The 27767-nt window shown below is 30.7% G+C and overlaps 2 protein-coding genes and 1 long non-coding RNA gene across 4 annotated transcripts in view; 2 read left to right on the top strand and 1 right to left on the bottom strand.

Annotated features, from left to right (window-relative positions):
• Positions 1-1161: 1161 nt before the first annotated feature.
• LOC101488478 (uncharacterized) lies at positions 1162-5000 on the top strand. Its single transcript, XR_012161896.1, has 2 exons — positions 1162-1753; positions 4674-5000. It is a non-coding gene; the product is annotated as an uncharacterized lncRNA (long non-coding RNA).
• A 471-nt stretch (positions 5001-5471) lies between these two features.
• Positions 5472-12448, bottom strand: LOC101488821 (uncharacterized). Its single transcript, XM_004489669.4, has 7 exons — positions 12308-12448; positions 12127-12192; positions 9668-9800; positions 9439-9542; positions 7294-7465; positions 7060-7200; positions 5472-6949 (listed from the first exon to the last, which is right to left on the bottom strand). The coding sequence occupies exons 2-7, from the start codon at positions 12174-12176 to the stop codon at positions 5978-5980; spliced, it is 1572 nt and encodes a 523-aa protein (XP_004489726.1). The 5' UTR covers positions 12177-12192; positions 12308-12448; the 3' UTR covers positions 5472-5977.
• Positions 12449-19728: 7280 nt separating this feature from the next.
• Positions 19729-27767, top strand: part of LOC101489147 (protein S-acyltransferase 8-like) — a 10431-nt gene continuing 2392 nt past the window's right edge. The window contains exons 1-3 of one of the 2 annotated variants that reach the window (XM_004489670.4): positions 19729-19972; positions 25420-25605; positions 27271-27411. In XM_004489670.4, coding sequence (XP_004489727.1) covers positions 19928-19972; positions 25420-25605; positions 27271-27411 — 372 coding nt within the window. In that variant the 5' untranslated portion in view covers positions 19729-19927. The remainder of the gene's footprint in view (positions 19973-25419; positions 25606-27270; positions 27412-27767) is intronic. The other variant, XM_012712741.3, reaches the window with a different exon arrangement.

The following is a 27767-nucleotide window of genomic DNA, read 5'->3' as shown; positions in this document are numbered from 1 at the left end:
GACATAAAATTTAGAAAATTAATTGTGTTTATCTGAACTCTTTAATAATTGTAAAATTAACTTTTTTGTTTGTAAGAGTGATCGAAAGGAGTATACTATCATTTTATTTAGGAAATGAAAATTTAATATTAAACACAACTATGCACACATGGTAATTTGGGTTATACAATGTACACATCAATCACACCACTAAATTTTCTTAATAATATAGGTGAAAATGCCAAATAAACTTATAAATAGAAATGAGATAATAAATAGTTAAAGATTCTTTATAGGAAAAGATATACAATTTTCTCCACAATAGAAAAATATATTGGTTATTTTAGTACATATAAATAATCATAAAATAATAATTAAAAATGAACATAGAAAATATTATTTTGCATTGAAAATTAATATAAGTATATATTAATTTATCTTATAGTCATTACAAATTATAAACAAGAAACATAATATTCCCTTTATTCTAAAGTCCGGATATGAGTTTAGAGAAATTATTTTTAAGTTATTGAGTTGACTGTCTAAGGATAAGGATAATATGTTCGCTATAATGTTGTGAAACTTGTAGAGAAATAGGAATCTTGTTGTGTGGGACCATGAAGATGAACGGCCTACTGAGATTGTCTTTCGTAGTAAAAAAAATTGTTGGATGAGTGGAGGGAAGCTCGATTTCGAATGTGATGATTCGTACAACTGATGCAGGACCTCAATGGCAACCTTAAAATGAAATATTGATGCTTCTTTCTCGTTTGTGCATAATATGACAAGAAATGGTCTTTGTTTAAGGGATAAAGTTGGTCTTTTTATTAGAGGCAAAACTATTTGGGTGGGACCAATTGTTTGGTCAATGTAGGTGAAGCTATGGGACTCCTTGTTAGTGTGGAATGGATGGCTGAATTAATTTTCATAAATGTTGTGTTTTCTATTGACTAAGTGGTGGTAGTTTGTGCCTTTAACCGTTCCTTTCAAAATATAATTGAGCTTGATGTTATTCTTATTAAATATTGGTCTCTTCTTAATGTTATTTGTAACAACTCTTATATAAAGTTTGCTAGGAAAGAGACAAACATAATTGCTCATTGTCTTGTAAATACATTTTTAATGTGAATTTTCATTTTTACTTGAATATATATTTCAACATATATTAATCATTTAATCTTTAATGTAACAATATTTTTTTTATGTACTATTTTTAATATTTATTATCTCATCTCATATATTTTTCTCTCTAGATTAAATGACTAAATATATTAATGGCTAAACAATAATTAATATTAAATGGAACTTCAAAAATTATAAATAAATAAGTTTATGAAAATGCGATGATTAAATAGGAGAGAGTATATGAGACAAATATTAAGGGTGGCAAAAAGAAAGTGACAACTCAAATGAAACACAAACATTAAATAGCAATTAAAGCACAAGAATGAGACCCTAAGAAGAGTGAAGAAGAACAATGGAAGGAACAACATCAACAACAAATGAAGAGGTAGAGGTTAATAACGAGAGAAGTGTCACTTTTTATATTTACCATCCATGTTTTCTACTCCAACAAGTCTTTGGAACTCTCTTCAAATGTTTAGGCTTTGAAATTGGAACCAACAAAAATGAACATCACGAGGAAAAAACTCCTTTAGAGGATCTTCTTATAAGTGAAGAAAACACACCAAGTAATGAACATCAAAGCTCCCAAAATATTGTTACAAGTGAAGAACAAAACGAACGTTCAACAACTACTACTACTCAGAGTTTTGTAAGCTTTTCTCTCTTTTCAATTTGGAAAATATTCATTTAAGTACTCTTTTTTTTTTTATTTATTGGATTTTTACCTCTTTCTTTTTTCTGTGATTTTTACCTCGTCAATACAAAAAATTAAGAAGATTTGGCACAACTCAAATTATTAGTTTAACTATAACGTATTTTTTAGTCAAAAAAATTATTATATATATTTTTAATAGTCAAATTAGTGATTAGTAATAGTTAGTATATTGGTGGATGGTATGATGATAAAATGGATTGGATCCGTTGGAGTGATTTGATAGTCCATTGTTTTGAATGGGGAGAGTTGAGAATTTTAACCTGTTGTTACTAGTTAGTTTGTTTCAAAGGGGTGGTGATCAGGCATGGTGGATTCATCTATTAGGTCTAAATAAATAAAATAAAAAATAAAAACTTTTTAAATTTTTTATTTATTCATCATAGATCTTAACCTATTTTATAATTTTTTTTTTTTTGCTATTTATAGCCTCATATTTAGGATTGGTAATAGAACTAATTTATTGGGTACCAACAAAAAATATCCACAAATGATAGAGTAAAAATTTGTCTTATAGATACGAGTATAGCCGCAAATAATCACCCACAAAAATAAGAGGGTCCGGATGCGAGTACATGTACCTTAGTACCCACCCTACATAACATATTTATTATTATTATTATTATTATTATTATTATTATTATTATTATTATATAAAATATTTATATATACTTTATCATTACTAATAATAGGCTACCAATCTAAATATACAAATAAAATTACAACAAAAGCTAGACAAATTCTTCTTAATTTTTTCTAGTAGAATAAAATATTACATAACTTAGACATATATAAAATTAACAATCAATTTTATAAAAGATGGTAATTGGTTTCTAGATTTTATTTAGTTTATGTTCAAATAAATTTGTGTTTAGTCTAATAATTATTTTATTTTTTGTTTTGTTTTATTAATATCACTAAATCAGATAAGTATTTATATGATTTGATTTAGTTTCGGATAATTTAAATAATTTATTTTACTCTTTTCATGATTTAATATTATAAAATTTTGAATATTTTCTTAATTGTGTTAAAATGATAAAATATTTTGTGATTTAACAATGTCTTATTCAAAAGCAGAAAACGGGTACAGGTACGTGTATTTAGGTACCCAAAGAGTTTGAGTATAGGGATTAAGAATGATATCTAGGAAAGTATGAGTTTGGGTATTTTTTTCAAATTGCATTACGAGGACAGATTTTGTAATACCCTACCTAGACTGCATCCATTGAATTCTTACTCATGTTAATAGTTTGTGAATTGGTTGGTATATTAACTTTTTATTTTAGCTTACTTGTTGACTTATTTTATATTTTTGGATGATGAGTCATGAATATTTGAATGATAGTTTCTATATTTGTGTTGAACTCATTAATTTTATATTTTAATCTATTTAAATAGTTTAATTTGTATGTATTGACAATGTAAAATATTTTATATTATCAGTACATCACAACAACTTATGTTCGTTATTTTAAAGGTGGTTGTCATGCAAGATAAACATTTTTAAACATTGGATGGTTGTGATTTACTATCACTGTATACAAGTTAAATCATTCTGTAAATGGTTTATAATTTTTTTTTACATTTTTTACATAGTTTTTATGAACTTATTAAGTAATACATTGTTTTTAAAATTTTGACGGAGTAGAATGTCAATCAACCTTTAAAAGGGGCAGGTCAGATTTTCAACTATTTAACACTAGTTGGTCCGCTTTACCCTGTCTTTTTTTAGACATATCAAAGACAGAACAAGTTAGTATGTTTTACTATCCCTACCTAATAGATTGTAATGGAACACAATCTTATTGTTCTTAATCTCTAAGGCTTTGTTTCCGAGTTAGAAGAGTCAGTATGTTTTACTATGCCTACCTAATAGATTGTAATGGAACACAATCTTATTGCTCTTAATCTCTAAGGCTTTGTTTTCCGAGTTAGAAGCAAAATGGAAGGAAAACTTTGAGAAAAATAACAAGAAAAGAGAAATGAGAGGGATGATATAGTCCATCTAGCAAAAAGATTTATCTTTTTCACAAAATAAAAAATCATTATAAAGGAGAATTAAAAAATTGTATTGAAGGGGGATTTGGAAGGCCTTGATAAACTTGAACAAATTTTTCAAATTATTTTTTATTTTGTTTTGTAGTATAATATTTTTTTTTACTCAAATAAGTTTATGATATTTCATTTATTAAGAAATATAATAAAAAATATATATAATTGAAGTTGTTGCAACAAATGTAAGAAATAGATTATCTAACTAAAATATAAGCAATTCTTCTCCACTTTATTCTTTAAAAGTTGTATCCCAAAAAAAATATTCTTTTTATCATTTCTATTTTCCCCATTTTCTCTTCAAATTATGAAACAAAGTCTATGTTCCTCACCCATAACATCTAAACCTTTAGTTAGTATACATACCATCCATCATTAAGTTATTCATCAATAGTATATATATTCTCATAAAAAAATAGTTGATACTTTTTCTATATTCGAAATACAATTAGAGAGAGTAAGTTGATAATTTTACGATTTAACTTGAGATATTCGTTTAGACTATTGTCCAATTTAAATCTTGTGTAAACTATTACAGTTTTATCCGTTATAAAAAGATATTTGATTAATTAAATGATGTAAATATTGTTTATAAACTACCCTAACCTTTATCCGTTATAAAAAGATATTTGATTAATTAAATGATGTAAATATTGTTTATAAACTACCCTAACCTCAAATGTCGGACAATGTAGGAATATTTTAATGTGTCGGAACAGAAATAATACAAATCATTTCAATCTAATTATTTTTCTCCTTGTTGATCAATTTTTACTATGCATTAATTCTCTTTTTGGTACAGGAATTTATCAGAACTTTAATAGTTAGGCGTGGACCAAGAAGATCAAATCTTAGTTCGGGACCAGGACCTGGAAATAATTAATTAATTTTAGTTAATACTTACTTGATCATAGTATCTCAAAGCTAGTTGTTTCTAATGTACTGCTAGTATACATATGAACGGAATTATCCATAGATTTCCTTTCTGTAATATTTCAACCTCACTATCCTTCCCTACTTATGTAAAAATTGTTGCAAGTGTTTGAAAAAATACTACTTATGTTATGTAAGAAACTTGGATCAATGCACATGAATTGAAAAAAAAACATTGTACTTTTAAATTTTTATATTTAACGTTCTGTTTCACACACTTAAAAAATAGTTCATCTTATTAACTGTAAACAACCAACCCCATCCAAAGATGAGGAAAAACAATTATCACATATTTACATCGAAATTAACGTCAATAATATATAAAATGATTTTATGTTAATGTAAAATTTTATATAATTGACCAATACCATATGAACTTTTAACTCAACTTTTTTTAAATACTTATGAAGTATAAGATTATTGAAAAGGGGTAACAATACTAATACTAAAGTATTGCATTAGTAGAATTTGATCATTGTAATATTTTGATAGGAGCTGCTTACATTTTTCCCATTGGAGTAAAATATGTTTAGATTGCTTAATGTGGCAGCGTGGGACCACTTATAGAACAAACTTTGGATTCCTTAGTATGTGTAAATGTGTAACTCACAAATTACAATCACAAGAAGCCCTAAAGATATGATAAAATCATATGCACTTAATAAAATAGAATAAAACAAGTCAAGTGATATCATTCACACTGTAATATCCAACAATATTACAATAATTACAAATAAAGTTTTGAACACATTACATGTCTTGTATCCTCCTATAATGTAAAGTAAATGTTCTCCCTCCGGAATAAAATTAACTAAGACCAAATACATCAACTTTTCAATTAACATTTTTTTTTATACTTCATTCCGGTGTAGTAGTAAATAAAGAAAAACAAAGCTGAATGGATTTATTCTGAAACCATCAGATTTCTACATTATATTATAGCATCCCCACCAGGTACAAGCTTTTGGACAGAAGCAATTGAATATTTTCAGTGCTGTTCATTATGCAAAGCCAGCCATAGTATATAATATACTATGAAGACAATAAGACAGGAATTGCATGCTCTTTGAAAAGAAAAAGAAAAATAAGGTGGATTTCGCAGCAGAATAAAACACACTCACAAGCAAGACTTTCGGGCTGAAGGAAATGTGTGGTTGAATGATGATAATTCCGTCACATATCATAAGTCGAACGGCTGTTATCCGAATGAGTATGAGATCCAACATTTGAGTTTTGAGAGGTAAATAAGTTGGGATATGAGAAATACGGGTCGTCGTCCATTGAAGGTAATCTCTTAGGCTGGTTGTGACTATTGGATTTGTCATCATCCAATACATGATCAGTGGGTAGGGAAGAATCAAAATCTTCCTTGATTGTGTCAAATGAAGGAAAACTTGATGAATGAGAGGCTATGGAAGCATAACGATCTTGGTGAATATCATGATCCTTAATAAAATTTCCATCATTTTGCTCTGTGAATTCTGTTGTTGTAGATTCATTATTGCCTCCAGCATAAAATGGATTCTCCGAGCTACTGTCAGGTGTATGTTCATTACTTCTCATCTTGGTAAGCTCGCTAATACGGAGTTGAGCAAGGCTAGCTGCAGAACGAGCTGCTGCTGCTGCACGTTCGGCAGTTTCAGCAGCAGCGTGTGCAGCAGCTACAACATCCTGCAAGTCCACATTAGATTCAGATTTCGCGGTTGACAAAGTCGGAGGTGAGTCACTATTCCTTGTTGCGCTATACGATGCAGATGATACTGATGGAGGTGAGATGAATGGCACAGATTGTTCACTTTGCATTTTACCATATGAAGTATGGGGTTCATCTCTGTGAATTGTTGATTCAACTTGTTCCTGTTTCAAATCTGCAAAATCTCCGGAGTGGCTTGATGAATGAAGATCAACTTCAGGGTGTGGCATAGCTGGAGGTATAGTCATATCCGGAGCTGGGGCGAAATTTGCATTTGGCTGGACAGATGCCTTCGGAACCTCAGGAAATTCTAATGTGTCAGAGTCATAATCAGAATCAAGTTGCTCATTATTGGGAGTAGCATGAGCATCATGACTGGAATACAACTCCTCGTCATGTTTTTCTTCAGGAAGGGGCAATTTCGACCCACAAAAAAATTCGCTCGGGCCATTCTGACAACAAGAGGAATGTAATATAAGATAATGGTGTGTGAAAGAACGAATTTAGCATAGCATGATCATCTTTGACGTCTTCTAGCTAGTTATTACAGAATAATACTTACCAGTAAGTCTTCGTGTTTTTTAAAGAACTCAGTTTCAGAAGTAGCTGGATCCCAATCTAGCTCATGTTCAACAGCAATATCTTTTAGAAGATTGAGTTTCTTTTCTGGTGAAGGAGCACGAACTGACAGAAGCTCTATTAACTACAGTTGAATTTCACATTAAAAATGTCATTCAAGAAACCACGAAAGAAAATTAAGTTAAAGAGTCTGCATAGCATGAAAAAATCAACGAACCTGGCGATTAACACCGCAATCTGGCCTGAGCTCAGTGGCAGCAGATATAAACTCCTTTCCATATTTTGTCGCAAATTGCAACTGAACTTGCAACAACTCTGGCAGATCGGCACACCTTGGTGCAGCAAAACATATGCTAGATATAGCTTCCTTCAAGTCTAGGGGACATTCCCTGAACAACATTGAAAATTTAAATATATAATAAAACGAGTAATGATTTACATTTTGTGCTTCAACTACAGCAATGAGTAGGCCTTAATCATAACATACACTTGAGGGGGGAAAAAGACTTGATTACCAGAACAACATTAAAAATTTCATTTCACTATTTAGAATTTGTCATGTTCTCAAATACATGCAATTGAGCAACATTCCAAGTTTTCCCTATGATACTAAGTAATGGTAGTACATTCTAATAATCATGTAAAAAATATTGAAAAAATCAAAGTAAAATATATTCATGTTTCTTTGCAGTTTTTACATTCTTTTCATTTTTTACACCATATCACTAGATTTGGCGGACAACTGGACATGGATGCCTTGGGATCAAATGTATTATTTTGAAAATGAAGAGCATAATAATAGAACTTCAAAATTACCAAAGGAAACAGAAAACAAAAACAAAATAATACAAGAACATAAAGTATGGTGAGACAACAAGTAGATATCTGCAAATTGAATTTACTCTCTTTGATTTCTTCACATAAAAGATGAACATAAAGTATGATGTTTTTTATAAGAAACTAGAACATGTATGTGATTTTCTTAAACCTAAGGGAGGTCAATATATTTAAATTCTGTTTTGTTTGGTTCAATGGAGGTGAGGGGAGGACTTTTTATCAAGGGAGGGGAAGGGAATAGTGATATGTTTGGTTCAAAATAGTAGAGGGGAGGGGAGAGATTTTAAATGGTTTATAAGTTATTTTGGTCCTCTTCCCTCTCCTCCCCTCCAAATCTCCCCAAAATGGAGAGGGAGCAAAAAGAGGTTTACTAGGAATTTTCCTCCTCTTCACTCCCCTCCCCTCCCCTCCAATCCCCTTCAATCAAATTCACCCTAAACCAGGGGGGCAATGTGGTTTTTTAACAACTCTGTCGGAGCCACCTAGAACAAAAAATAGAAGACTGCAAAGAAAAAACAAAAATATCTCCCAAAGAGCACACCAGTCCCTTATAATACCAAACAGAGGAAATCCCTTAGAGAAACAATGAGTTGAAACCCATAAAGAAGCTGAAAACAAAGCTTTCCCTAGGAGAATTCGTAGAGCATACTCAAGATAGAAAAAACTGCAGGTTGTCTTATTGCACGTAAAAAGTGATTGAAAGAGGGGAAAGGGTGATGGCAACTCACATATTGAGTTTGAAAATCATCAACAATTGTTATCACTAGTTGAAAAATTTGGAGGAAAAATTTGTCGACTACAAAAGCAATGCCCAATTGCTCATTGAACACACAGCTAATGGTCGTAATAATCGAGACAGTTTGGGTAGTTGTGCGCAGTTTGTAATTCATAAGTTGTTGAATGTTAAAAGTGCTATAAATATCTCAATGACATACAAAATAAAAGACAGTAAAAAGGGATGTACATGCAGAGTGTTATTCAGTAGGTGAGGTTGCCAAGATGGATCAAACGACACTGTTGGACTAAAACAAAAAGCAATTTTCTGTAAAAACCATTCAGAGCAAGAACTTATTTTGCTTGTTCCTCATAATTTAGGCCTTCCTCTACCTCATTCAATTGGATTGTATTCAACTTGATCCTTTTCTTACTGGAGTATTTGTGGGCAGCCAAACCACCTTACAAAAGTACCCATCATCTTCTCATCTTAAGTACAATGCTGACTTTCTTTGCATGCATCAATATATAATTTTATATTTTTTGTATGTCCAATAATACACTCACTTAACTTAGTATTGTGAATTTATTCGTCCCCACTTCTTAGTTCATTACCAAACACTATCGCAAACAAAGTGTGTTTTGTATGGTTTTGTTTATAAAACAAATCCATTATCCCTAGTTACTATTTGGCCAGTTTCTTAAGACATCATTTTTAGCGAACAGCTAGCTTGAATGTAAATCACATTTACTATCACACAAATTCAACAAAAAACTAAGCATCCAGATTTCCATTTGATCTCTAAAATACCTTTGAGATTCAATTATTGGAAGGCGGACAGAAATAAGTTCACAAAAGAGTTCAATGATCTCTTGAGCGGCCATCATGTTCTCCTCTCTAATAATATGCTCTACCTGCATAGATGATTATACATCAATAACAGGACTACACAAGAAAAAAATTCAAAAGATTTTCTTAGCAACCTCATTGGTTTAAAATTTGAAATTATACAAATATGCAACAAACAAATTGGATATACCCTAATACGAGCCGTGGCTTCCTGGCCAGTCTCAAGTAACTTGGCAATGTCACGTCGCATATTCTTCAATTGAATCTCTCTTCTGTTTCTAAGCAACTTTATCCGTGGAATTGTCAGTTTAAGCAGAGTTTTGCTGAAAGTGTAAAAAATTTAAATTAATCACCACAAAATTTTAAACGCGAAAGAAAAAAATGGCAATGAAACAGAACTCTTGTACAGATAACAATAAATATTTAATCAAAGTGAAACACAATACTCACAATTCACATGTGAACAATTAGGATTTGATTTTTCTTAGTAAAATGTGCCCATTAGAGAATAAAGCAACCCCATATTAGAAAATCAGCGGATGAATTATTAAAAAATAGAGAAAATTGTCCTCATGTCCCCTTAAGTTTGCTTAGATAGCACACAAACGTACACACCCTAATTTTAAAAAAGAAATTGACCTCCCATAATATTCACACCCGCTTTGCAACTGTTAGAGCAAAGCAAAATCATATCTCAAGCTTTGCATTCATTCTGCATCTTTTGTCCCTTGTTTCTGAAAAAGTCGTAGCTTAGCTTCTTTCATTCTCACCAAAACAAACAAGAAGAGCCCTAAAATTTGTATAGCACAGTAGGCAATCTCTGGGGCAATCATTTTTATATCACTCATGGTGAGTTTAGTGCACTCAAATCCCAAAGCATTGTAAATCTATGTTAGGAGTTAGGAGGTGATTAGCCATTAAAAACTTGAATTTTTTTAACCAACATTTGTGTGTGAATGTGAAGGGGGCGAGGCATTTTTTAGCAGCAACTGGACCATGTTGACCAGGGATGAATTCATGAGATTGAGAAAGAACACTAGGTCTGAGTACTTAAGCCCCCCAGCAGTTGCTTCTTGGGAACATATTAATATGGCTTTCAATAGTTGTGAATAGAGGGCTGAACTTCAGCAAATATGACTCTCGAGTCTCAGCAAATAGCTTGCCACAATCACAAGGATTATATCCATTATATTATCAATCTGTTCCACCTCCAGTTATGTTAGTTACGTAAAGATAGTTACTCACTAAGTCTATTCAAAAACTCTTGTCTAACATGTTGTTTCAGTTCCTCCATGACTAGGTTCTTTTTTTTTTATGCAATCACTATATTAGGAAGAAAAAAAAAGCAAGTCCTGCATTAAATACAAAGATGGCCTAAATAGAGTCTATTAAGCTTTGGTAATCTTCACCTTACAGGCCTTCTGGGGTTCAGTTAGAACCTAAATCTAAGATAGTATTAAAGGCTATCCTAGATCCGTTATTGGGCCACCGTATTATCCATACAGCCGGCCCAATAGCTATGAATGTTAGGAGGTGTATAGAGGGAAAACTCAAGTCCCAATTGACAAGATATATGAACTAAATAGAGTTTATAAAGCTTGGACAATCAACACCTTACAAGCTAGTTTTGTGCGTTTGAGGTTCTTTCAATGATCAAATGTAGTACAGGACCTAAACTCTGATGTAAAATGTTATATTGATGGTCCCATTACAACCCAATTGGTAGCTGCAAGGACATATATATGCAAGGGCTTGGATTCAAACCTGGGATTCCCCACTTCTCCACACTTAAGGTGTGTGAGTCTATCCACTAGGCTATTTGACCCCCAAAAAATGTCACATTGATGTTTACTTACAGTTTTAAAGGTTTAAGTTGGCGCATTTTTCAGAACTTTGCTTTTAATTTTAATGGAAGAAAAGAAAAAAGGGTTTTTTGCATGTGAAAACAAAAAATTTATGATTATGTCAGTATGAAAGAAATGGTTCCTTCAACAGAATCAATGAACAAACAGTAACAGAAGAAAGAGTAATCATATGGAATGCAATGATTACATCACCCTAAATTTGCGGTGATTCCGAGACCATACTAAAATGCATCAGAGTGAAAGAGTCAATAATAGAGTGTAAATACGACCACTAGGTGTGGTGATGAAATGTTAAGTAACTAAGTGATTCCCCCTATTAAAACATAATTATATCACCAAAAATTGATTAAAAAAGAGATTAATTGATATGCACAGAACATTTTTTTTGAAACAGCCAATGTCATGTTAAGATTGTCAGTAATTGTTAGAATTATGCTTAGGGTGGAAATCGAACCCTGACTTTCTTATCACTCCGCTCCTTAACTCATCCACCTTAGCCACCAATTCAACCTTATATCCCCTCCTAATATGCATCGAATCACACTATGAAGTCATTTTGCTATTTAATTCTTAAAATATCTCCACAAATATCTACCTAGTGAGATACGATGGATTGATGCATCTGTAAAAAAAGTTATACACCCATAGTAAAGACAAATTAAATCTAAAAAATTAGGCACTTGGTTGAGTAAATAAAACAAAAATAATAATTAAATTAAGAATAAAGTAACAAATATGTAAAACAAATAAAATAAATTGGGGATGAAAGTATATAGTAGTATACCACTTAGCAGCCTTAAAACCCTGGGCGAAGAAGGAATTGAGCATCGACATGGTGAAGAAGCAATTCCTAATCAAAGATTGCGGTTAGCTTAGGGTATTTGAAAACAGAGTATGATGATGAATTAAGGGATAGATTAATAGAGAAAACACGAAGGATTATAAATTATATAAGTATAACTAACCTTGTTATGTTCCTTAACAAGCAAGGATTTCTGATTCTGATTCTGAATTCGTAACAAGGATCTCTCTCTCGTCTCTTTTTCCTTTATCTTTCTCTTTACTACTGTTCACCGCGTCGGGTACCTAAAACTATTTTATATTTGTTGGCATTATTTTGTATTCTATTATTTTTAAGTTTAATTTGATTTTTAAGTTTTGTTGATTTTATTTTAGTTCTTTAAATTATAAATATTTTTATTTTTATTTTTTAAATTATTTTGGTTTGATTTTAATTTTTTAAGTTATAAATGTCAAATATTTTGATTAATGAAAATAACTTGAAGATTAGAATATCTAGTATTTATAAATTAATAAATTAAAATAAAATAAATAAAATTTAAGAGAATAAAGTGAAATCTAAAAATAATTTCAGAAATTAAAAGTGTAATTTAATCGTTAAAAAAAGTAGTTATAGCATTGTAAAATAATTATTAAAAAATTGATTAATAATTAAATTTAGTAAAGACTTAGACTTTGTTTGATAAAAATTAATTGATAAATGATAAGTTAGTTTATAGTTTATTGATAATTGTTAAGTTAATTGAAGTGTTTGATAAAATTAAACAGTTATTAGCATAAAAATGTAAAATGATAATTTTAATTAAAAATATATTTTATATTAATTAATGTTTAAAATATTTAAAATGATTAATTTAAATTTTGTTTCTTATTAATTTGATATACTTTTTATTTATTTAACCAGTTTCTTTGTTTAAATTATAATAAATAAATTATTTAGTAATCTAATATATTTTTATTTATTTAGCTAGTTTATTTATTTTAAATTATAATAAATAAATTATTTACTTTAAAATAATATTTATTAAAATCGTTTTAAATTTTAAATTATATCAATTATTTATAAATAAAATATTTATTTAAATTATTTATTTAAATTATTTATTTTCAAATGATTTATTTTAAATTATCATAAATAAATTATAAAGGGTAAAATATCATTTCAATTATAATAATAAAGATAAAATTGATAGAAAAAATGATAACCTATAAACACAAAAGCTACTTAGAGTAGCTTATTAAAAAATATTGTTAGCTATAAGCTCATAAATGAATGCTACCAAACATGTTATATTACTTATAAGCTATAAGTTAGCTTACGTGTCTTGACTCTAATGGATCCTTTTAAGTATGTTTGGTTGTGAAAAAAAATAAAGATGGAGAAAAATTTGGACAAAGATAAATAGATGAGAATTTGATTAGATTTTATTTTTATTTTTTTCACATGAGAAAAAATAATAGAATTAATGTAATATATTGGATAAGAAAATGTAAAGAGAAATATAAACGACAGAAGTGTTTCTTTCGCTCAAGATGCTTCTTCAAATAGAACTTATAAAGCCCCAAATTTTTTGATCCAAAAATTACTTAAAAATATTAGTTTTCTTTTAGAAATAACTATAATTTTTTTTAAAAGTAGTTCATCATATAATAATTTGAAGATGCGTCAGAAAATGACTTGATCTTTTTTTTTTTTTGTAAAAGAATGTAATGCAATTTACTAAAATATTATTTATTCGTTTATTTGCAAAATTAATATTCCAGTTATTATATCAATATTCATTTATGCTCCAAAATAAAATAAAGTCTCTTTAAGTGAAATTCAAAATAAGCAAGGTTGACTGAAATTAATTACATTCAATTATTTACAAGCAAATGAAATCTCACTTCCGCATTTCTATTAAAAGTTAATAATGAAAAGTAAATAACTTTACAATGTACGATAAATTTTTTAGTAATACAAAATATTATTTTTAAAGTAAATGTCTCATTTTCCCACGCGCGTACACCAAATCAAACATCATTCATACAACTTTTGAGATCATTAGTACTTAAATATTGGTATAAGGGGTCAGTTCATCCAACAACAAAAATTAAACCAAATAATAAATTAACAACCATAAAATATGAATATAAAATCCTTTCGTCATAAAAGATTTAAAGAAATTGGTTCTTTAATAATTTTCAAAGATGTATTAAAAGTCATAAAATGTATCTAAATAAAAGTAGCAACCGTAGAGCAAATAATTAGATCAAAATAAAAATAACAATAGAATATATGCAAGTTATGCATGCTCCTAAATATATATGATCCGCATATAACCAGCCACACAGGCGTCCACACAGAAGTCACCCATACCAATGGGGAAAAATTAAACCAGCCACACAGGCGTCCACAAAGATGCATATGATATGTTATGAAATGATAATGATGCTCAAAGGTACATGTCACCACTCACTTAGATAATCACCAGCCACTTAGGCAACCACAAAGATAACAACATTTAAACCCAAATCACCAGCCACTTAGGCAACCACAAAGATAACAAATATTTAAAACACAAATCACCAACCACTTAAGCAACCACAAAGATAACAATATTTAAAACACAAATCACTATCCACTTAGGCAACCACAAATATATCACTATTTAAAACACAATTAGACAACCACAAATATAAAATATTCAAGATAAAATTTTAATCAGACATGACATCAAAGTTTTATTCTGATGGACGCTTCCAATCAAGAGTCAATAAATTTGTTATCCAAAATATATAACACACAAACACGTGAATAAATGTCTTACAGTCATAACTTTCATTTTATAACCTATAAAATTGGATTAACAATGTGTTATTGATAGAACTCAAAACTCAAATAACGAATAACACATACAAATATAAATTTTATTTCTTCTACTATAAATTTTCTTTGATTAATTGTTATTTAGTAATACAAATCAAGGTTTGTCGTTAAACACGTCACAAAAATCAACTTAATCATCTTATCATAATTAAAATTAAAATTTTTCACCAATTCCCCCAAGACTCATATAGATTTCTTAAAAATCAAAACTTTGAAACGAAATAGCACAAAAGTCGAAACTTTAAATAATAACTTTATAATTAAGTACACATAAACGACACAAAAATAATAACTTTACATCAAATATATGACATCAAACATATTACTCATGTTATAATAATAAAAATCGATATTTTATAATTAAATTTATCAAAGCAAACATATTACTCATAAAAACATAATATTATAGTTAAATTCTTTAAGGCAAACAGAAATCAATATTTTTCTTTTAAGACATCAAGACATATACCAATATCTTACAAACTATTAATTTAATATTTAGCCTAACATTGCATGGGGAAAAGCCCTTACCTTAGGCGCTTTCTTTCTTAACACCTCTAAATTTGCACGAGAAATAGCTCATGAGGCAGTAATGAATTCACCACCGATAGATATTGGAATTTACGAACGAACGACAAATAGGTGTGACCACAAGATGCCTAATGGAAATGTATGAACATATAAGCTATTTACGTTGCACTATTACTATTGATTTCTTGTCTAAAATTGAAGTGCACTTAATTTCAACATTATACTACCAATAATTACTATATCTTTAATTTTATTAGGTTGTTACAAAGCCAATTGAAATCATGTGTATTTATATGTATGGCTTAATTTGGATTAACTAATAGAGTTCACCATATATTGAAGGGTGTCACACACTAATTTTAATTAAATAAATAAATTAGAGATTGTCACATCACCCTTTTAATTTTTTTATCTAATAGTTACGAAACCAAAAATTTCATAGAATTATTTTTGTAGACAATTATAATAAAATTATAATTTTAGTTTAAAAGAGATGAATGCATGAGACACAAAAAGGACAATAGTCTTTTTGTGTCCTCTCTTAATTGGACAAAAAACTTATAATTAAATTTATAATCTTCCTTTAAAAAATAAATTAAAGGTGTTAAAAATGAATTAATGCACATTATGCCAAGAAAACACAATGAATTGTCATAAAATATTGTCATAAAGGAGAGTAAAAGAATGAGTCAATTAACTAATTTTTGTTTTTATAGGATGGACCAAAAATATTTTCAAAACACTTATACATAAAGGTTGGTTTCACTAACTCTATAATATCTCCTAAAATGAATAATTATTTGGTCGCAAATAAAACTAACAAACAATATAACTTATATAAATTCTAATTTAATTAAATAATTCAACTAATATTTTATCAACTAAAATAAATCAAGCAAGACAAGAATACCGCTCACACATAACAAAATAAAACAAACACATCTAACACATCAACTTCATGATTATCGAAACTAATCAAATAAAAAAAATATCCATTTATGAAATAATGACATCATAAATAGTCCCCATGTAATTGTCACGTCAAAATAATTAAATAAAAATGAAGGTTATAATTATTTAGATAGAATAGAGTGTGATAAAATTTAATTTAATTTATTTACACATAGAATAATATTAGTTTAAAAATAGCAAATACTAAAAAGATACATACATAATATATATGAAAATTTTGGGGTGTTACAGAACTCAAAATAGATTTCTTGGACTAGTTGAAGTTAATCCTAATGGATATTACAGGGCTATAACTCCAAGTAGTGGTAAACAATTGGATGATCATAAAGCTAAAGTTGATAATAAAGAAAATAATGGTGCACTAGAAGATGGTAAAAAAAGAGGTGATTAAGTATGTGGTCCCTAAACGTTACCAATCTCTAGTGTCATTATCTCAAAGACTAGTCAAGGCTAAGGTTGATAAGCAATCCTCTTGGTATGCTCTTTTGATCCACCTCCTAGTTGAGTAGCCAAAAAAAAATCCTACATCCCGAAAGTTGGTCATTGTTCTTACACGCGCCATTTGTATTAAGCCTGATACATCCCTTTGGAGGTTGTTTCCAACAAATATAGATAATTTCTCGACGATGTGGGTCACGAAGGAAAAATATGAGCGGAGAAATCCTCGATTTGTCTAACAAAGCTTGGTATAGCCATAATCGAGTTTTTATCGACGTTGAAAGTTCACCACGAAGATGACTTTGTTTCTCCACATTCAAAAAAATCAATAGGTAGTCATTAAAGTAGGTTGCCGTCTTCCTATTGTTATTCAACCCTTGTGGTTGTTAAGGTTGCCAACGATCCAATTCTTACAACTCAAAGAGAAAAAATGTGGCGATAAATTATAAGGGACTAAGTGAAGCCACACATGAGAAATCCTTGGTTTGTCTAACAAAGCTCTGCCTAGCCACAATTGGGTTTTGTGGACCCTGTAAATTCATCACGAAGATGGTTTTGTTTCTCCACATCCAAAAAAATCAATAGGTAGTCATGAAAGTAGTCTGTCATCTTTCTATTACTATTCGGCCATGTGATTGTTAAGGTTGTTGGGATCCAATTCTTGCAACTCAAAGAGAACAAATGTGACGACAAATTAGAAGGGACTAAGCGAAGCCACACTTGAGTTGCATGCACATAGTCACAAAGAATACAGATGATTGTCTCTACATATCTCCCATACATAGAGAACACATGTAAAATCCCCACATTCCACTTGCTTCTACGATAATTGATAAGGATGCGCTCAAAGTCAACCAACCACACAAAGGTTTGAATACAATACGAGTCACTTCATCTCCCAACATTTTTCAGATATTCTATGTAACCAGACCATTCCTCTATTGTAACTGATATGCCCTAGGCATAATGAATTGGTGGGTACTATCCCCCTCCCTCTACACACACACAACCCTAAGATATCAGGACCATCATTATATGTAGGAGCCAAGAGAGTAACCATTAGGCTCATCATATCTTTGAATGAGATTCTCTTTAAGGAAGTTCATGTCCAAGTCACCTTCCGCGATTTAGACATCAAGCAAAATAATTGTAGTGTCAATGAAAAAATGTGACACAATAGATAACAATTCCATATTACATGGAACACATTTGTCAAGCCATATATTAGACGTTATGTCATCCCTAATCTAACGTGCCACATGTTGAAAATCATTCCACAACCCAACCAAAGCTTTTCGTAACGGAGAATCGTAATATTTGGAGGTGCAAAACACAATTACATAATTATTTCGTCTGTATTTACTAAAGAGTACATGTCACTATAATTTATCAGATTTAGAGACGATGTTCCATTAATAAATAAATATCAATCAAAATTATCATTAATTTTTTTTTAATTAAAACATATATTCAATAATTAAACTTGGTAGTCTTCAACAACACCAACTATTGAGCTGTGCATCTAATCCAATAGCACAAAGGCTCTAATTGGTGATAGGCTCAATTTTTTTTTAATATAATAAAATATAGGTGAGTTTTTTTCTTTTCCGGTCAAATATATTTTTAATCCCTATCAATTTATGACATTTTAAATTTAGTATATAAAATTTTTTATTCGCTTCTAGTCTTCTATTTTTGATTTTATAAGAACTTTTTTTAGGGATAAAAAATATGATTTTTTTTTACAAAAAAAACCTTTTAAAATAAGGACTAAAAATGAATTAAAAAAAAATTCTAAAGTTTATCATTTTTTTATAAGAATTAAAAATAAAATTTTATAAGAACTAAAATTTATATTATTTTTTTATTTTATTATAAACTTAATTTTAAAAATTAGAATAAAAACTCCAAAATATTTAAAATAACTAATAATCAAATAATTTTAGCATCTCTTTAATTGTATCATGAAAATAACATATGATGAATTAAAAAATGATTTAAATATTTATTTTCAAGAAACTATTTCCTGAGGTTTGATTAATGATATATAATTTAATTAGTGATTTAGTTATCAAGTGTTTTTAACATTTTATATATTTTTGTGTGTATAATTATTATTTATATACACGGAAGTTTTGTATAATCAGTGACAAAAATTTAATTTATATACACACACAAAATATATAAATAATCCATTAATTACAACTTTAAATCATAAATAATATTTAACTTTTTTTTATAATTATTTATAATGTGACATTTTTCAACTGAATAAAACTTTTACAGATATACACACTAATTAAACTCCAGTGATAATTAGGCCTTAATATATCTGTCACAATATTTATAAAAACATATATATCGCTATCATTTGATTCTGCTGGGTCAATAAAGTAAATACTATAATTGACTAATTGTATCAAAATCAAAATCTAATTACGTTCACAACATACTGTAATATTAAATACGTCAAATATAAAAGATTGTCCTAATTCAAACAATAAATTGGAAGAATATATTATTATTAAAATGATGATATATAGTAATAATAATAAAATTGGGTTACGTTTCCTTGTTTTCGATTTCAGATTTTGACTTAAGAAAGGGTTTTCAGGTTTCATCATAATTTTTCTTCCTCAATTCAATTCAACACTTATTTTTATTTCACTCTTCTCATTTCCCCAAAAATAAAATTAAAATTAAAACCAAAACCTGCAAAATTTCAAATCCAAATAATCGCCATCATTTAAATCACACCCAATTTTCTCTCTCTTCAATCACATTTTCAGCGAAAAAACCCAAATCGTTTTTTTTTTGTTCCACAGTGAAGACCACAGATTTTGACCCGTGAAATCGTTGAATGAAAGTAACGAACTTTTTCGTGTGGTTTTTCATTCGTACACACGTGTTGGTGAGATGAGAAGAAGAAGAACTTGCATGTTGTGAGAACGAGTTTTTTTTTCTTTTCTTTTTCATGGCACCACCCAAACGCGTTTATCAAGCATGGAAAGGAAGGAATGTAATAATCTTCTTACCTTTTTTTCACTTTTTTCAATTTTTTTTTTTGTTTTAATCTATTTGCTTGGTTTTTTTTTTAGGAATATAGCTTTTAATGCTTCATATTTGTTAATGGAAATGCACTAGATTTGTGTTTTTTGTATTTTTTTTGTGGTAGTTGGGGAAAGTGATTTAATTTATATTTTGTTTTTTTTTATCAAGTGGTCTGGTAGCTAGACTCACACACTTTAGGCATGGAGAATTATGGGTTTGAACTTGAGTCCATGCACATCAATGTCCTTGTAGTTTTCAACTGAGTTGTAATTACGAAACTGAGTATATTTTGTTTTTATTAATGGGGTTAATAGTCGTGTGCTTTGAATATCTAGTGCTGTTTTTGTTGTTGCTTGAAAGTGAGATTGATGTGAGGAAATAGTTTTAACTTGGATGTGTAGTTTCAAAATTTTAGGAACCGGGTTTTGTGTGTGTTTTGTATTGAGTTCACAGCGTCTTAACACTTTGTTTCCTAGAGAAAGGAGTCCTGATAATCCGAAGTTGGTAGTTAGGTTGTAGCCAGAGTTCAACTCGTGTTCTCTCAATCCATTCGACCTTCACTGAAGCTCATTAACCACTTAAGTCCAATCCCTCCGTTTCCTAGGGAAAGGGGCCTTGGTAATCTGAATTGGTAGTCAGGGTTCTAGCCAGAGTTCAACTTGTGTTCTCATGATCAATTCGACTTTCACTTAAGCTCATTAGCCATTTGAATTCAATCACTTGGTTATTCAGTTGGTGGGGTGAGGTTGCAGAAACGAGAAGGTTTTTCTGTCTTTTGTAACTGATGTTGTATGTGTTTGTGAGAGGATGCTAGACTTTTTTATTGAGTTACAATAACTGATAGAGCCTTGATTGCGGTTCATTGGAGTAGTCAGTTGAGCATAGAATTTAATGTGACAATTTGACATTTTACCATATTCCTTATCAGTTATCAATAATTGGCCTTGGTTAAAGGTGGTGTCTACTACTCAACTATGAAGTTTATTCTTTGTTTAGGGTGGGATTGATGTGGGAGTACTAACCAATTGTGTTGTGTCTATAGACACACACAGTAGAAAACTCGAGATAATCACAAAATAACATCAATACAGGATTTTATGTCTTCTTATTGTTTTAGCATATCTTTATTCTTTTAATGGTTGTATGTATATAAACTGTGCTTATATGAAAATTAATAATGGGATGATGAGGGAGGCTATTTGCTTTGTAAATTGTGCAACTTTGAATGAGCAGTTTTGTCTATCAATTGTAACCGTTGTTGAATGAGCAGTTTTGTCTATCAATTGTAACCGTTGTTGAATGAGCAGTTTTGTCTATCAATTGTAACCGTTGTTGAATGAGCAGTTTTGTCTATCAATTGTAACCGTTGTTGAATGAGCAGTTTTGTCTATCAATTGTAACCGTTGTTGAATGAGCAGTTTTGTCTATCAATTGTAACCGTTGTTGAATGAGCAGTTTTGTCTATCAATTGTAACCGTTGTTGAATGAGCAGTTTTGTCTATCAATTGTAACCGTTGTTGAATGAGCAGTTTTGTCTATCAATTGTAACCGTTGTTGAATGAGCAGTTTTGTCTATCAATTGTAACCGTTGTTGAATGAGCAGTTTTGTCTATCAATTGTAACCGTTGTTGTCTCTATTTCTGGGAGGAAGCTTGACTTTTTCAGTATACTGATAGAGCCTTGATTGTGGTTCATTGGAAGCGTCAGTTGAAAAAGAAGTTAATGCGATTATTTGACTCTTTACCATCTTCTAATCAACAATTGGTCTTCTTGTTTGTTGGTTTTCTACAAACTATGTAGTTTTAATCATTGTCTTGGGCAATTGATGTGATGAGTTGGTGGAGTGAGATTATGTGCTTTCAGAATTGTGCAATGAAGAATGAGTCGTTTGTCTGTTTTCTGTAGCTACTTTTGTGTCTATTTGTGAGGAAGTTTGACTTTGTTAGTTTATGGTGCCTTGATTGTTGTTCATTGTTGGAACCAGTTGAAAGAATAATTTAACGTTGTGGCTACTTGACTTTGTACCATCTCCTGATTAATAACTGGTCATGTGAAGCAATATGTTATTCTTGTCTAGTTAGGTCAAAACTGTAGGCTAATCTTGGCGAGTTGCTGTGTCTCACGGGGAAATAGAAATTAAGATTTAAATAAAGTCTGACCCTTTTTCCTTGTTTATAATTAGTAATGATGGGTTTTGGTTTCTAACGCTGTTCTCGTTGTTGCTTGAAAGTTCAAAGTGGGAGTGATGAGGGAAAAACTTTAACTTGGAGTTTAATTTCATAATTTAGGAACTAGGTGTGTGTGTGTGTGTGTTTGCTGACCTGGTGAGGTGTGATTATGCTTTCAAAATGGAACAACTTCAAATGAACTCTTTAACCATCTTCTGTAATCATTGTCATGTGTCGGTTTGTGTGAGGAATCCTGACTTTGCCGCTAAACTGATAGAATCTTGATAGCGATTCTTTATAGAGTTGGTTGGAATAATAAAGTAATGTGATTATTTGAATTGATACTATCGTTGGTATATTATTGGTCTAATTGATCTAGATAGAGGTTTGTACTGTCTTTATTCTAGGCAAAAACCGTGTGAAGCAATACACTAGTCTTGTGTTGCCTTAGTTAATTTAAAGCATTATTCTTCACTTGGAGCACTGGTTTTTCTCATGGACGAATGAGTAATAAAGCTATATAGTTTCAACAGTATTTTCTTCTTATGCTAAACCATCTGGTCAAGGTACATGTGTATTTTTGGTTAATGGAATTGAGATAGATCATAGATGATACATATCATAACTCATGATAGGAAATACTATTTGTGTTTCATGATATTTGTTTGAGTGAATTGCTATATTAACTTTTGTTATTATGAATATCTTAAAAGTATTATAGATCCTTTCCAAAAAGAAAATACTTAACTTCATGAGCAAGGAAGTTTTAGAAACTAGTTTGTAGAGAACCTCATGATTCAAACCTTTAACTTTTTCTTAACAACGTCTCAAGTCTCGACATTTTAGTTAACTGGTGTCTATCGAAATGACAACCACAGTATGTTAGTGCTCCTCTGATGCAGTTAGGTTAATTTTTTAATTAGAATTAAAATAGGACAAGTTTAGCATGCATTAGAAAGCAGAATATTTTGGTAATCACTCTCTTGAATGATGTCAAACCTGATGGATATTGTACTACTAGATTCCTTCCCCTGCTCTTTGGTAAGAACATCATGTTAAAATCAACCACACACACCAAATTGGATCACACATGACATTGGGTTACTAGGACCATAACATCTACTACTAAAGCCTTCTCCAATTAGGTAACATCAGATACATGGATTAAATGATGCCATTACATGCTATTGGGAATCATATCTAATGTAATACCATTTAAATCCAAATCTCTGGTTTCTAATTATTGGACTACCCTCCATTTACCCTCCTTAATGATGCCAGTACAGGTCTTCTCCACACATGCCCAAACCACCTATGAAGGGATTCTTACATCTTTTCCACAGTGGTTACCCTGAATTTCTCTGTTATTATTTTATTTTGAAATTGGAGTCCTATTTTGATTGGTGTGACTGCTGATCCTATTTTTCTGTCAGAAAGAATCGGTAGGATTTCCAATGAATGACTTGTGGAACTCAAAAGTCCTAAACCATCTTTTTTATTTATTTCCACTTATGTAGAAAAAAGCAGAACCAGTTGTCAGTGGCTTCTTTGTCTCACCAGTGGTGGAAGAACTCATATTCTCCTTGCCATCAGTCACCAATTTAATTTGATAGAACCTGCCCAGGAAGGGCGAATTTCCAAGTCCACTAGAGTCCATGGCGGAGATAGCCCTTGTCCTTCATAGGAAGTCTCAGAGTTCATTAATCCTTTGCTTTTGACAGCTTCTCCTGCCATAGTTGGCTTGGTTTCATAACATTCAAATATTTTTCTGTAAATTTTTGAATGTCGAATGTAAAGGTTATTGCCCTGTATGTATAAATACAGTAGATGTATAGGAAAGGAAGGATATCCCCCTTTAGATCAGCCTAAAAATCTACCTAAGAAAAACAGCTTAAATTAGGTATAAAGAATCTCTTATTAATTTCTTCCTTTTTTCACTCCCTTTTGATTAGGTCTTCACCAGTCGAGTGTCAGTACCTCTACCTCTTATAGCATCATTTTAATTAAAACTTTTCTCACATTTTAAACATTTTCCAGTCGATTCCCTTTTACCCCAGTAAACCTATTTGTAAGGAGTGAGGGACAAGAGTCCCTCGAATAAAAAATATTTGATGGGACTTTGGTGCTGAATAAGACTAATTATATACTGCACAGTGAAGACTCAAATGCTTCACTTGCCCGTCCTGTGATTATTATGTAGGCAATGGCCCGGTTATTCTGCATTGTAGGCCAGCATCCTTATAGAATACATGTTTTGGGTTGTTGCCTTAACATTGGTTATCCTCTCTCCTTGGAGAAATTGTTCTTTTATATGCTTTAAAGATCTTCGATCAAACAAGCAGCCTAAGATTTTAAGACAGTGTGCTTTGGGTAGGTCTCTAGTGGATTTGATTGGAGAGAAGAGAAATGTCCATATTTTCAAGGGTGTATTTCTCTCTCCCTTTGCGATTGTTATTATAGAGTATTGTATTCAGGGCTTCTCTGTGGGACAGGGTCATCATTGCTTCATGGGATCATCTATTACTCTACTCCTATGTTGAGAGATTGAACTATATGTTATATTTATAAGCCAGTTCAGCTCATTTTGTTGTTTCTGTTTGAGTAAAGAGGATTCCTTATCCACCTCTGATTGTACTCTCTTTCTTGCGAAGAAACCAATCTATGTTCCTCTTAAAAATGTAATGTTTTATGGAAAATATTAATACTCTTCGGCTTTTGTTTAAAAGTATATCAGAGTATCAACAAATATCTTGGAATATCTACCATATATCTTTTAAGTATGTTAAAAGATCTTCAGAATATATTATGGAGCAAATTAATTATCTAATTATGCAAGCAATATTCACATGGTTAATGAAGTTTATTGGGTCTGCTTTTTGTTACCTTATTTATTACGGTTAGTAAATTTATTCTTCTATTGGTTTGGGCTTGAACTTGTAATACTTAGTTCACTATTACATGACCTATTACTTATATAAATAGGATCATCTGATTAATATTCTGACATGTCATAATAAACCATATGAATCTAATATTGTCTTATTATGAATTTCTATTCTCTCTTTTCTTCTCTTCTTATCTTGCCTTATGTTTTCAGCAAACAATTATTTCTAAAGTCATCTTCTAGTAATGACATGCTTGATGCTTCTGTGTTCTGCTAACTTAAGAAGTGTTACTTTTTAATGAACTATTTTCTGTCATGTATTAAAGTCTTATTTGACTTCAAACTTCTTCTAATCTTATGCAGAAATTCATATTTGGAGGAAGGTTGATATTTGGGCCTGATGCTAAGTCATTGCTTGTCAGTTTGTTGCTGGTTATAGTTCCGGTTATTATCTTCTGCGTATTTGTAGTAAGGCATCTGCGGCATGAATTTTCTTCATATAATGCAGGATATGCTATTTTGGTGGTGGCAGTTCTCTTTAATATTTATGTAAGTTCTACAAAGTTTTTTCTTTCTTTGTCATTTTATGTCTTAACACTCACACATGCCTGTTACGGTGGTACCTGTTATTTTATATGCCCCATAGTCTATATTTTTTTATTATCTCATGTTGCAGTTGTACATAACTTGCATTCTACGGTATCATCTAAATATTCCTTTCCTCTCTCCTGCCCTATCTCCCTTTTCCGTGTTTCCCCCTTTTTTGTTTAACTTCGTAAGTCATAAAGTTGACAACAATTTGTTGGTGACATCACATGTATTGAAAGAATTATCAAGTTTTTGTGAAGTCGTGTTATACTATTTACATTTATTTCTTTATCGGTTGATTTACAATCAATTAAAGAGGGTCACGGGTACGCCACGCTCCGCTACAGAGGTTCAACCCTACAGGGCTTTTGCGTGAGAGCCTTGCATGAACTCATTTTCATACACACTTGATGGTGAGTCGGCCATCTCTAGCATCTCTAGAAACTGTAGCACCACCTCTCAAGAAATTGATTAAGTCCCCAACTTGGCCACATCTAGTAATTGATTATTCTAAATTAATTGACAAATATATTTGACAACATATTTTACCATATGCATAGGTGAATCAGAAAATATTTAGAACTTTTATTCATGATCATGACTAATACATGGCATTGTTGAGTTATTATGTGAATCTATTGAATATTTATCTGTTTCGTTTTTTTTTTGCCTCTTTGGCAGCTCATTTTATTTTTTTGCAGTATTTGTCATCTCAATATTTTGTTTCATCGTGTTTTTCTCTAACCATAACTTTCAACAGCACGAAATCTTTATTTGGTAGAACAAACTTTTGTGTTATGAGAAAACTTTCTTCTGATACTCAGTAGAAATGATACCACGTACTCTCAGAACGCACTGGTTGGTAATCATGAAGGAAATAGCAACAAGAATATTAAAGCCTTATCCCACTAAGTAGGGTAGCACTTGAAAAACGAAATCACGTGAGGAATATTTCACCAGGAAGCAGGCAGATCTAATGCCAACATGTTGAGATTTGCCAGTTGGTCGTGCTTGCAAATTTTTATTATGGAAACCCTTGATATTCTTTTCAACATGAGTACCAAATGTGAAGATCTTTCCAATAATAAGCTCTCACAAAAAATGCAAGGAATGATAGGAATAAACGAACCAAGGATAAATCTAAGCTACTTTTTCTTAAATCCCTGTGATCTTTTCATAGGCTGATAGGCATTTGCTTGTGATCTAATCAAGGGAACAATTCGATTACAAAAAAAAAAGAGTTTAATTAGCAGATTTATTAGCAAACAAAGAACAAATAATTATGTAGATGCTTGAGTAGATTGATCTTGAAACAACAATTATTTATTTCTATAGCTGTAAAACAAGTTTGTATTTTATTTGTGACCTTTTGTTGTTGATGAAATTGAATATCCTAATAGAATGTGTCAGATGTATACAATCTTATACCAAATCAATGGCATAGAAATATTAGTACATTTTTACCTACTTTCTAAAGTAAGGTTTTGGCCTGTTTTGATTCTATAATTTCCTGTCATTGAACCTATATTCTTGGAGAAAACTCATTGAGATGTTGATTTCCTTTAAACTTTTTTTTTCTTTCTGATTTCCTAGAGCTTGATTTAACCCTGTAATTTATGTTTATAGGTGCTGATTCTTCTCTTTCTTACATCCTCGCGTGATCCGGGCATTATTCCAAGGAATTTACATCCGCCAGAGGAAGAGTACCATCAAGGCTCATCCTTTTCTATGGATATTGGGGGACATGAAACACCAAGCTTTCAGATTGTAAGTACAGAAGTGCGCTTAAGAGTGGGGGTGAATTAGGTGTTTAGAAATTTTCTTGTTTTTAGAGATTTAGTGTTTGATTTTTCAAATTTAAGATAGTGTATGGAAAAGATAAATGGCAGAAAAATAAAGAACACAAAGATATTATCTTGGTTCCCCTTATAATCAAAGGTACATCCAGTCCTCTTGCACACCATAAGAGATTTCCACTATTGTTAGAATAAGTACAAGTCCCACCCTAGGATCTTTTTTACAAACTCTTAACAATCACCCTAAGATAGCACACCACTATCTTAGTTTACAAAACTTGAAGAAAGAACACCACTTTCATCAATTTACAACACTTGAATGGTTTA

This window comes from Cicer arietinum, chromosome 2 (assembly GCF_000331145.2).
Source record: "Cicer arietinum cultivar CDC Frontier isolate Library 1 chromosome 2, Cicar.CDCFrontier_v2.0, whole genome shotgun sequence".
Lineage (NCBI taxonomy): Eukaryota > Viridiplantae > Streptophyta > Magnoliopsida > Fabales > Fabaceae > Cicer > Cicer arietinum.
The sequence above is the reverse complement of the archived record's forward strand: the minus strand, read 5'-3'. Positions and strand labels throughout refer to the sequence as shown.

Bases quoted from the DNA above. Each gene is read 5' to 3' on its own strand.
- LOC101488821 (XM_004489669.4), bottom strand. From the start codon at position 12,176: ATGTCGATGCTCAATTCCTTCTTCGCCCAGGGTTTTAAGGCTGCTAAG. The intron at 7,466-9,438 runs GTATTTTAGAGA...AATGTTGTTCAG, and splicing joins CCAATAATTGAATCTCAAAG to GGAATGTCCCCTAGACTTGA. The intron at 7,201-7,293 runs GTTCGTTGATTT...ATTCAACTGTAG, and splicing joins ATTGCGGTGTTAATCGCCAG to TTAATAGAGCTTCTGTCAGT.